Raw genomic sequence first — 12,186 nt, forward strand, 5'->3', positions numbered from 1 at the left:
CTGGTCAATGAACTTAGTATTTCCTTTCATTCCAATATCAACCTGAAGTAAGAGAGTCCAGCATGTCAGTTCCACTCCTAATTCTCCACAAAGACTTAGCTCCTGTTTGTATGGGGAATCCTTAGCGGGGTGAATTCTGAACTTGGATCTCTGGAGTAACTGTGATCTGGGACCAATCATTGATCCCTTTATGTCTAGATTTTTCTTTGTTTAATAGAACCGTAGCAGTGTTCTTGCCTCTAAAATAACAAATTAAAACCTAAACATATTGGCTGAAATAGATGATATTCTTTTCTCCACTGAATTTGTTTATGTGTGTGTGTGTGTGTGTGTGTGTGTGTGTGTGTGTGTGTGGTCTATAATTACACCCTTTGTAAAAGAACAATAACGAAGGGAATGAGGGCCATGGGAGTGGTGATGATAAAAATAAATGAACCCTTATAATAAGGTCAATATCTTTTCAGTTTCTCCTTCTTCCATCCTTCTCTCCTCTAATCATTACAACATGAGTTAGGTTAATATTTCCCTAACAGTTGGCAAATCTTTCCCCAGGACCTAATAGACACAATAATGAGTCAAGGCATAAGCTGTACCTCTCCTGAAGCAGCTTTTTGGAACATATTGGTATAGTTTCCTGCTTACCCAAAAGCATAAAAAGGCCCACTCATGGCAATCCTTAAGGGCTAGGGTGGTGCCTTCAGACCAGACAGAAGTCCCCAAACTATGCAAATCACCACATCCCACCCTGCTGGCCATGTTTGTGTACAGTGAGAACTATTTCTGTATCCTTGCTGATGTTCTTTGTATGTTCGGGATTAAAGGAAATCTCCTTTAGTGACTGTTCATGAACTCCCAGTATCTCCTCTCATTCCAACATCAACCTGAAATGTCAAAGTTCCAGCATGTCAGTCCCACTCCTAATAAAATCTTTGTCTGAAAGATGTCTCCCTCCCCATCATGGTAAATAGCATATATAGTCTATATTATGTATACTAAATAGTATATATAATATCGTATAATATAATATAATAGTATATGCTATATACTAAATTGTAGAGTGGATGCACTGAGGTCAGGACTGCCGAGCGCTTGAGGCTAATTACAGATTGGACAGTACTCTATGGGCATATGCTTGGAAAATGGCCCTTCCCACTATCCTGTGCTGGCTCGATGATTGGTGTATACAGAGAATTGTAGGAGGGATGAGGGGGTGGAGTAAGACGAGCCAGAGTCGCTATGGCAGTAGACGAGGAAGAAGGAGGTCATGGAGATCCTACTTCCATCCCCTTTACTTCTACTCCTAAAGACCAAGAATAAAGACTAAGGACTTTTGCTTATCCTGACTCTGGCTGATTCTAAGGTATCCCGGGTGTTAGCATAGTCATCACACTAAATATTTCATATATATATATATATATATATATATACACATATATATATATACACACATATATATATATATATATGTATATATATATACACATATATATGTATATGTATATATATACATATACATATATATCCTTCTCCAAAGCTACCATATTAAGGCAGGTGATGCAGATTGCCTTTATTTAGGTAATATCATTTCTTATCAAGCAATTTTTATTTCTGGGATTTTGTGTACTACTTAGAAAAGAAGGGACCTTGAATCTCAGTCACTCTGGGGGTCTCATTACCCACAGTGTCAAAGACAGTGGCTGGTCCTATAGCAACCCTCAGACTTTTATGATATTAAAGGATATCCTGCATTCCCTAAGGGAAATATTGAAAGACTACATTTCCCAAGTACCCAAGCAACTCAACATGGTAGGACCTAATTTAGTCCTTTGGCCTCTGAGTCAAATCAGACTGATATTGAGAGTCAGATTCATAATCCATCATCACTTAGTTTAATTCTATTTTTCTCACCTTTTTGAGAAATCCCATTCATCTCTTAACTCCTTTTATTCCCAATGTTTTGGTTTGAAGGGCAAAGAGGTGGGAACTATCCTAGAAATGCTTCTGTTGCAAGAGGTCCAGATGCTGCAGGCTCTACACCGATCCCTGGCCAAAAGCATCCCAGAATCCCTAAAGGTGAGTCAGGGTGGAAGCCGCCAGAGACAAAAGGAGATGTCGCTATCCCTGATGATTCCCTAAATGAGAGACTCAGAGCCAAGCAGGAAAATGGACAGAGTCTCCGTTACTTCTTCTGCCAAGCAATATTTCTTTGCTCCATCCCATCCCTTCTTGTCTCCTTACTCTAGCACTCTGTTCTGCTTCCTTGTAAGGGTAAAGACACAGTTACTCATGACTGTTAAACCTCCAGGACAATTTAATTAGTGTGCTGAAAGACATCTAACATTTCAAGGGCGTTTGAAGGACTGGAACTTTCCTCCTGTTATCCTTCACTGAAACTAATAATAGCATTAATAGAGTCTTCGCAATGCATTTTATACATTTGATCTTCATAAGAATCCTGTAAATGTAGATGCTATTATAATTTTTATTTTTAAATCAAGGAAACTGAGGCAGACAGATTAAATAGTTTATCCAGGATCATGCAGTTACTAAGTGTTTGAGGAAAGATTTAGCCCAGGACATCCTGACTCAAATTTCCAACACCATCAATGCATAAATGACCTACCTCCTTTTACAATATTCTCTTTCTCATAGGTTTCCTTTTGCATTCTGATATCACTGGAAATGTGCTGCTGCTTATTTGTAATAATTGTCATTCTCTGCAGTGTCCTCCCATGCACCCAAATTTTTTTATTATGTTCGATTTATAGCATCGTTGGAACAATATTTGTCTATTTCCATTCAACAAACATTTATATTAAAACTTATTGTATTTCAAATTGTATGCCAGGCTCTGATGTTGCACAGACAAAAATAAAACAACCCTAGCTCTCCAGAATTTTACATTATATTAAAAGAAGATGACATGTATTGTACTGTGGAGTACAGAAAAGTAAATATGAAATAAATTCAGGGGGAAGAGAGAGAGACAGCAAACAGAGACACAGAGAGATAGAGAGAAAGGTAGAGACAGAGAAATAGGGACAGACAGAGCACAGTTCAGAGGATTAGCAGAAGTGTCATGGGAAGATAAGTCAAGATTTGTTACATTAGAGCCTAATATATTAAACTGGAGACAAGAAAGCTTGTGGTACCTTTACAAAAAGAGTGAAGTTTGGAAGGGGATTGGGATTCCTGTGGAAGTTCGGTTTTGTTTGGATGACGCTGATGGAATATTGAACTTGTACTCTCCAACACTAATTGAAAATTAAGAACTGGAGTCCAGGAAACACATTAGAGTGGCATAAATATGACAATGAATAAACAATTGAGTTTATGTATTAGGAAGCAACTTAGCACTATTTAACATGCTGTGCAATTTCCAAATGCAAGTCTTCTTCGATCCTGACCCTGATTTATCATCCAATTGCCTCTCTTGTTTAATAAGCCTTTGGGGGCGAATTGAAGATTGAAGAGCTATAGAATTGGAAGCTATTGTTATTATTATTAATATTCTTCTATCTCACAGGGTGAGATTAATATCTTTATCCCTTGTAGAAATTCCTGGCTCTTACTAAGAAATCTGCAGGAAACAGTAGAATTATGGGAAGCAGAAAGAGAAAAGAAGAATGATGGAAAGAGATGGGATGGCCCAGAGAAAGGAAAAAAAAAACGTTCTTTTCTGAGATGTTAAAGAACATGAATAAATATAAGCATTAATATCTCCATTTGTCACTGAAGCCACCAATGGACTTGGAATAAAGCTATCATCTTCCTCATCTGCAGATCCTACTTCCCTGCCTGACAAATTTGATAAAATGATGAAACTTCTCGAGTCTCACCTGTCTCTTTCTTCTTACTGCAGGTGTATGGCTCCATTTTCCACATAAATAAAGGAAACCCCTTCAACTTGGAAGTTCTAGTGGACTCTTGGCCAGAGTATCAGACCGTCATTACTCGGCCTCAAAAAAAGGTAGGATCAAGCAATTAACAAACATTTATTACCCAACTATTACATGCTAGGTACTGGGAATGCAAAGACAGAGATGAAAGCAGCTGCTGACCTCAAAAACTTTCATTCTATTGTGGTAGACACCATGCATGTGTAAGTAAACATCAAATATATCCCAAATGAATACAAAGAGATTTGAAAGGAGATCACTATTAACTAGGAGCAATCAGGAAAGGCTTCATGTAGTTCTTTTAATTAATTTTTTTATAATAACTTTTTATTGACAGAACCCATGCCAGGGTAATTTTTTACAGCATTATCCCTTGCACTCATTTCTGTTCCGATTTTTCCCCTCCCTCCACCCCCTCCCTTAGATGGCAAGCAGTCCTTTACATATTAAGTATATCCTAGATACAATATATGTGTCCAGGACTGAACAGTTCTCTTGTTGCACAGGGAGAATTGGATTTAGAAGGTAGAAATAACTCGGGAAGAAAAACAAAACTGCAGTTTACATTCATTTCCCAGTGTTCTTTCTTTGGGTGTAGCTGCTTCTATCTATCCTTGATCAATTGAAACTGAATTAACTTTCTTTATCGGAGAGATCCACTTCCATCAGAATACATCCTCAAACAGTATCGTTGTTGAAGTATATAATGATCTCCTGGTTCTGCTCATTTCACTTAGAAGGCTTCATGTAGTTTTGAAAGAAATGTTGAAAGGTTTCTAAGAGCTAGAGTTGAAAAGAGAGGGCATTTCTGGTATGGGAATCAATATGTACAAAAGTTAAAAATGGAGCGATTTGATAGAGAGAAGGCCAAAGATCAGGGCCACTGTCAACAATTCTTCCACTTAAAACCCAATAGATTTAAGTATAGGAATATGGAGGGTACCATTCAGAAAAAGCTCTTGAATTCTTGATACTAGTTGATGATAATGTCTCTCCTTAGGTATTTCTTCTCCCTTATCTGAGAACTTGCTATAAATGTGACATTAAGCCTTCCTCCTTGATGCTTTCTTGACCAGGTAATCTCTCTAGCTTTCTTGCCAAGCTCTTTTTTAATAATTTATTTGGCTTTCTCCCTTAATAAGAACAGTGCATCATTCTTAAGACTGTTTTTTGTTTTGTTTTTAATTTTTCTAGTTCAGTTTCTTTAGCTGGAAATGATACACAGTATGGCTTTTTAAAAGAAAATTAATAGTACTGCTTTAAACATATATTACAGCCATCTTCAGGAGATCTTAAGAACATTAAAGTATTTTAGAGTTACAAAAAAACAAAACTTTAAAGATCATCTAATCTGGCCCTTTCATTTTTCAGATGGGGAAACAGACCTATAGAAAAGAAGTAAATTGGGAAAGTTCACACAGGGAGTAAATGGGACAATTGGCAGCCAAATTCAAACCCTCTGATTACAGATACTCTTTTTCTTTTAATTCTCCATTCAGTTTTCTAAGCATTGAATATAATGGAACATGCTTGGAAGGAAGAAATTATTCTTTGGAAACTTCCAGCTAGTGTCAATTTGACAATCTCTATGAGCTATCTGTCATTGATCCCACCCTTGAAGTTTTCCCATTTGGACAGGGTTATCCTAGCATAGCTTTTGAAATCACAGGATCATCTCCATATCATGACAAGGCATTAGTGAAATAGACGAGCAAACTGTCCTAATTCCAACCATACCATTTAAAAATTTAAAAGATGGATAATCACTTGGGTTGTAGCCTATATCATTTCTGAGGCTTCTTATTCTAATTCATTCTCCCAGTGCTTGGTCAGATCAAAAGAGCTTGGTCATATCTCCCTTTAAGAGAGCTAGGGATACCCCGAGGAGTTGGGGTAATTAATGCTATTGGCTGAAGCTTTCATCGGTGTTCTTCTCTACTCTCCAAAATTACTAGGCAAGAATTATTATAGTTACCCACCCTTATGTAGCTCTTAAAAATAATATTTACTAAGATTAAGAGTGTAGGAGAACGATCGATATGAAATATTCTTCCCACACACAAAAAAATGTGTTACAACTTCTTCCACAAGTAAAGTCCAAGGTAAAGTGGGCTTGAGTTTAGAAAGTACATATCTTGAGATTGCTGCAAGTCCTTCCCTTCCATTTATTGGCTACACAAGAGTTTCTCCTTAGGCGTAGAATAATTTCTTTGCTAAGTCCTTTGTGGAAGAGTGAATCCATATCATATCTGTCCATGGTTGGCAATGCCATCAGCTAATCTAGGGAAACTGATAGAAGTTGCATGGGAAATTGGAAAGCTCCAAACTTTTCAAAACTGGCAAGATTTTCTAGCCAATGGATAAAGATAGGGAGGAGAGCTGACCAAGGCCAGGTAGAGACCAATAAAGATAAGAAAGATCAAAGGTGAGATTTGAAGTCAGTTCTTCTTGACTCCAAATCTAGTACCCTATCTACCGTACTTCCTGGTTGCCACCTAATTTATATGTAAATAAGCTTTACAATCTACAATTAAATATCAATTCTGATGTTTCTTGAGATGGACCAGAGTTCTTAAAAGATGTTCCTGAGAAGTCCAAGTGCTAGAAGGTCCTACCAAGTTAAAACTAACCACTATATGATGATTTTTTTTCAGTCACATTTACTCAATAATACCATATATTATAATATGGAAGATTTATGATGTATCATTAGAGAAGCTATCAATCCAATTTAAGATTCTTTCCTCTTGGTGTTTCTTAGCTCAAGTCCTTTCCAATTGCCTTTTTGCATTGACCCTTTGACCAAATCAATCTGCAGTAAAGTTTTCTCTTTGGAGATAGACCTTGACAATAATACCCCACTTCCTTTAACTCATCCTGTACAGAAAATGACTGATGACATGGATCATTACACAAACACTTACCACATCTTCACCAAAACTCCTGAAAGTTTGCCAGAAATACTGGAATCCAATAACGTCATCAACTGGGATCAGATTCTCAATATACAAGGTAACTGCTTAGAAGCAAATGAACTTTTAAAAAATCATGTGCTATTTATCAAGCAACAACCCTATAAAAGGTACCATCGTGGGAATTTATTATATAAAGATGAATATGACATAATCCCTATCCTCAAGGACCTTTAATCTAGTTGAGGAGACAAGACAGATGGACAAGTAACTCAAGCAAAAATTGAGATATGAGTATTAGGTTTTATTATTTCTACTTTAGGACTAGGATCCCTCTTACCAAAGACACGAAATAATTTCTCCAACATCACACATCTAAAAGTAGCAAAGCTAAGATTCAAACAAAATAAATCCAACTAAGTTGTAGCTTCCTTGAAAAGAGATTCTGATGAGAAGATAATATGGTGTCTTTCTTGAGCTCTATTCATGGCTTTGTCATTGCCTTATTGTTTGTCTAACCAACATTCCTTATTTCTAGACTTGGGTATCATTTAATTGAAGAGCATGGAGTAGATGATATTGAAGATTATGCCATTGTTAATATTTTTTTCATATCAAATATGAGTTTTCTCTTTTTCCTTCCTTTGTACCTCAAGATTCCTTTACATCACCTTTTCTTCTCTCATCTTTTATTCCAGTCTCCAAGGAAGAGAGTTCTTTTCCTCACCAAGATTAATTCTTCTACTTGTGCATTTGATGCTTTCTTTTTTCTACTCTCTTCTCAGAATTAGGCCCATCAATCATTTCCATTTATTATTCCATTTTGAGATACTGTTTGTCCAATGCCTGGTCAAAATTCAAAAATATACACATATCTTTCCCACCTATAAAAAATATTTAAGTGACTCTGAAAATTCTCAGTTTAATGTTTTGTATCTCATTCCTCTTATAGTCAAACTCATAGAGTCATCTATTTTTATTTATTCTATTTCCTTACCTCCCATTCTTCAACCACTTGTAATCTGCCTTCTGACTCAACCATTCAACTGAAACTGTTCTCACAAGCTTTCATTGATCTCCCAATCCCTACTTCTGATATCCTATTTTCAGTCTGTATCCTACTTGGTATCCAAGCCTGGTTTGGTTGACCATTCTTAAATATTCTCTTTCCTTGGCTCATATGAAAACGATTTGTTTTCTTCCTATTTCTATGACCAAGTTCAACTTCTGACATCGACACTCAAATTGTGTAAACTTGGACAAGTTATTTAACTTCCCTATGTCTTCATTTCCTCCTGTTTTCAAAATGAAATGATTGGAGTGTATAGACTATCAAAGGTCCCTTGTCAAATCAAACCCTTTTTTAGTTTATGATTCTAAGTGCATAAAAAGGTTATAGACAAATATCTATGAGAAATGTGAGTAAGAGAGTATTTATTAGGCACTGAGTCTATGTAGGGCAGTGTGCTAATACAAATACAAGCAAAAAAGAAATACAGAGAGTCATGAAAAGATCCAGGAGAGGAATGAAAATGTGAATGTTGGGAACGTCTGGAAAATAGTGGCTCCAAGAAGAATTCACTTATCAATCAATAAACACATTAAGCCTTATTCTGTGCAAACAACTTCAAACAATAAACACACTAAGCACTTACTATGTATGATCAGACAGAAAACATTTCTGATGTGGGGAAAAAGAGAAGGATGAGGTTTAGAGGAAAATACATTATTGGTACAAGAGCCAAGGTATGGAGGGGATGGATCAATTGCCAAAAGGTAAAGATGAATAAACATGACAGACTTTTTATCTTTACTCATTTAATTAGAGAGGGACAGACCAATTCAGGCACCTGTGATTCTTCCAGGAGTGCCTAAAATGTATATCCCAGTGTCCTGACTTATTGAATAGAGTTTAGAATCATAGAGAACCAGCTGAGATCACAGAATAATGGATTTAAGGTTAATGAGGATCTCAAAGATCATCTAGTCTAATCTACTTGTTTTACAGAAGGGGAAACTGAGACTCAGAGAAGTGACTTACCCATAATCACTTTGCAAGGAAATAATAGAATTGTTTCTAACCACAAATGCAACATTATTCACATTAAGCTGTGTTCTCTCAGAAGATGAAAAAAAACAACTAAAGCAAAGGTTGCCTTTCTCTCTTCAGGTTGCCAACAAGGCTTGGATGAAACGATAAAAAGTATTGCAGCTTCAAAGCCTGTACAAATAGATTACTCCAAGAGATTTCTCTATGCCACAGAAGCGACACTACAATTAAAGTCTTCCAATACAAGAATGTTTGGGAGATCCCATGAAGAAACTATCCAAAATACTGGAAAGTGTAGGAGGTAGGAACATGTATAGCCTCCCATTCTAATATCATATCCTCAGTTGTTAATAATCAAAGGCTCAAATTTTATTACCTAAGGTTTATGGCATGAAATGGACATTTACAAGAAATCAAGTATTCCTAATCATCCACTAAGGTCCCATTAGTAATATACTTGCAGACCTGGGTGGCCATGAGAACTCAAGTTCTACCAAGTTTAACCATATGGATAACCATACTGACAAAAGACAGTACCTTGGATAAGTCCAAATAATTTTCTATGGGGTTAACACTAGAAACATGGTGACCATTTGAATCCCTCAAAATTGGCTTGATTTCTGAATACGTTTGGTCATTTTAGTAAAACAGAAATAAAAGAGTGTGTGTGTGTGTGTGTGTGTGTGTGTGTGTGTGTGTCTATGTGTACTAACTACAAAAATCCTCTGGTTCACAGATTTCCAGGAGAGAGAATGATCTCACATTTCAACAAGAGCAATCATATATTAGCATAATCTAGGATCATCAAGAACATCCTGAGGGAATAAGCAATTTTCTCTAAATTGTCTGACATTTTGCAGGCTCCAGATATTGACTTCCCTCTACCTGTCCCTCTTGAAGTCTTTCAATTATCTGGAGAAATCCCTTCTCCATTCATTCAGCTAGACAATAGGTTCGATGTTCTATCAGCCAATCAAGAGTCACATCTCCCTCTTCATTCATAACACATAGCTTCCAAAGGCTGTCCCCCAGAGCCTAGCAAACTGGGCAGAAATATTACTTAAGCCTCTTGAGGTCTGGGATTGTTTCTCTCTGTATCTCCATATCAAATACAATGTCTGACATACTGTAGGCACTTATTGATGATGTTTTCCAAGCAACATCAGAGGAATGTCTAAATTATGATTTGTATGGAAAAGAAAGTGTGACAAGGCATTCAATAAATATTGTGTAGTGTTATTCTATTGAATGCTGGAAGATGTGAAAATAAATGAAAAATGGCCATTTCCGTTTGGAAATTTACAACCTAGTCTGCACCAATGAATATACTAGGTTAGGTTATGGTAAGTGAATAAAAAAGCAAAGAACGATGAGATCAGTTAAGGAAAATATCATTTCACCTGAAAAATTCTGGATCTCTAATTGGAAGATTCAGACCTTAGAGGTCATTCAGTATGATTCCTTTGCTCTGAATCTGAAAAAATCAAGATTCAAGGAGTTGTTTGAATAGGTTTTGAATATGAAAACAATAATATTCAAGGAGTTGCTTGACCAAGGTCACACAATCAATAAGTGAGAGAGTTAGGATTCTAATCCATGTCTTGTTAAAAAACAAAACAAAACAAAACAAAACAGTCCACTTTCCACTAGACTATACACGGGGATCAGGCAAGGCTTTATGAAAGAGATAAGTTAAAGGAGCTTAAAGGAATGGAAGTAAATCAATGTTTGATGATATGCTTGAAGAGAAAAGGGAAAGGGATATGAGCATCATAGGGAACAAATGTGGAGAAGGCCTGGAAATAGAGAAACATGGTATGTTTGGGAAATAAGTGGCAATGAAAGTAATATTTTACTTTATTCTACTATTTTCTTTGCAGCAAAGTTGGTAACCTCAAACCTGCCCTTCTGGATATCTCCCATTCTGAGCTGGTGAACAACAACTGGAAATTTGGAAAGAATGAGAAAAGCCTGAGATATATCAAAAGCTGTATCCAGAACTTTCCTGGATATTGTCTGCTCGATTCTGAGGGGAATCCCATAACCTGGAGTGTGATGGAAGCAACATGTGAATTAAGGATGGCCTGTACCCTGCCAGGCTATCGAGGGAAAGGCATGTTAGGGGAGATGATGAAAGCATATATGCAATATCTTCATCAGAATGAGATTCCTTTTTATCTTCACGTAGAAGACACAAATAAGAACTCCCACAAAGCAGTGAGGCGCCTTGGTTTCCGGGCCATGCCTTGTGAATGGCATCAGTGGAAAAGCATCCCAATTAGATTTCAGCAACTGCCCAAGTTCTAACTCGGGCTCCCAGTTTTGAGTTGTGCACTCCACTTTGTATTTTATGCCTTAGGTAGAGACAGGATGTCCCTATCCCATCCAGGCTGGATCATCATTCATGGTTCCAGCCTCACTGCTGACATGCACAGAAGCCTTGACCTGCTCCATTTCCAGCCTGGGCCAGTTCATTCCTTCTTCAGCATCTTTCTTGTCCGCTGAACTCAGAAAAGTCAGACAGAGCTGAGCTCCTGTGCTCAAGCAATCCACTAGCCTCAGCCTTCCCTAAACCATGAGCTGCCAAGCCCAGCCTTCTTTTCCCAATTTTAACATAGATACTAGAGACAACATCCATTGGGATAAACCTTTGAATATGCAGGACAATGGCCCTCAATTCATTAAGCCAGTTTTATGCAGTTCAAATAGTACCCATACTTCAAACTAACTCCTCCAAACCTCTCTAGCTGTCCTCCATGGCTAGAATACTCTCCCTTCAATCTCTACCTGATTTCCTTTAAGAATGAGCTAAAATCCCACCTTCTATAAGAGTTCTCCCTCCATTCCCCATCAGTACATTTTCCTTTCAGATTACCTTCTATTTGCCTGTGTATATCTTGTGTTAAATATTATCTCCCCTACTTGAATTTTAATTTGCTTATTTTTTAAAGTTCTGACCCTTAAAAATAGCAAAAAATGAACATGCCCATATATGTACAGATGTACAATATGCATACAAAGGAGCAGATCTATGCTATGTATAGCTTGCCTTGATTTTAAATGTATAATCAATTCATCATGTAACACTCAAAGCTTTCTTGCTTCTTTGTGATTATTGTTATGACTCTATCCTTCCTTCGTTCTTTTCAGTACATTTTTCAAAATGTTCTTCAATGATGGTCTTTCTTTTTATTTTTTTTAATCCTAATCATATTCTTCTTCTCTTCTCACTTCACTACTAATTGTAAAAAAAGAAGAGAAGAACCCTTGTAACAAATATGCATGTTCAAGCCAAACAAATGACTACAGTGGCTGTATCTAAAAA

At 36.9% G+C, this 12,186-nt stretch overlaps 1 protein-coding gene across 1 annotated transcript; it reads left to right on the forward strand.

Annotated features, from left to right (window-relative positions):
• The first annotated feature begins 1,995 nt into the window (after positions 1-1,995).
• Positions 1,996-12,186, forward strand: LOC127539822 (glycine N-acyltransferase-like protein 2). The gene is made up of 5 exons (XM_051964195.1): positions 1,996-2,073; positions 3,863-3,970; positions 6,785-6,911; positions 8,982-9,162; positions 10,742-12,186. The coding sequence occupies exons 1-5, from the start codon at positions 1,996-1,998 to the stop codon at positions 11,166-11,168; spliced, it is 921 nt and encodes a 306-aa protein (XP_051820155.1). The 3' UTR covers positions 11,169-12,186.

The sequence above is a fragment of the Antechinus flavipes genome, chromosome 6 (genome assembly GCF_016432865.1).
Source record: "Antechinus flavipes isolate AdamAnt ecotype Samford, QLD, Australia chromosome 6, AdamAnt_v2, whole genome shotgun sequence".
In the NCBI taxonomy this organism is placed as follows: Eukaryota; Metazoa; Chordata; class Mammalia; order Dasyuromorphia; family Dasyuridae; genus Antechinus; species Antechinus flavipes.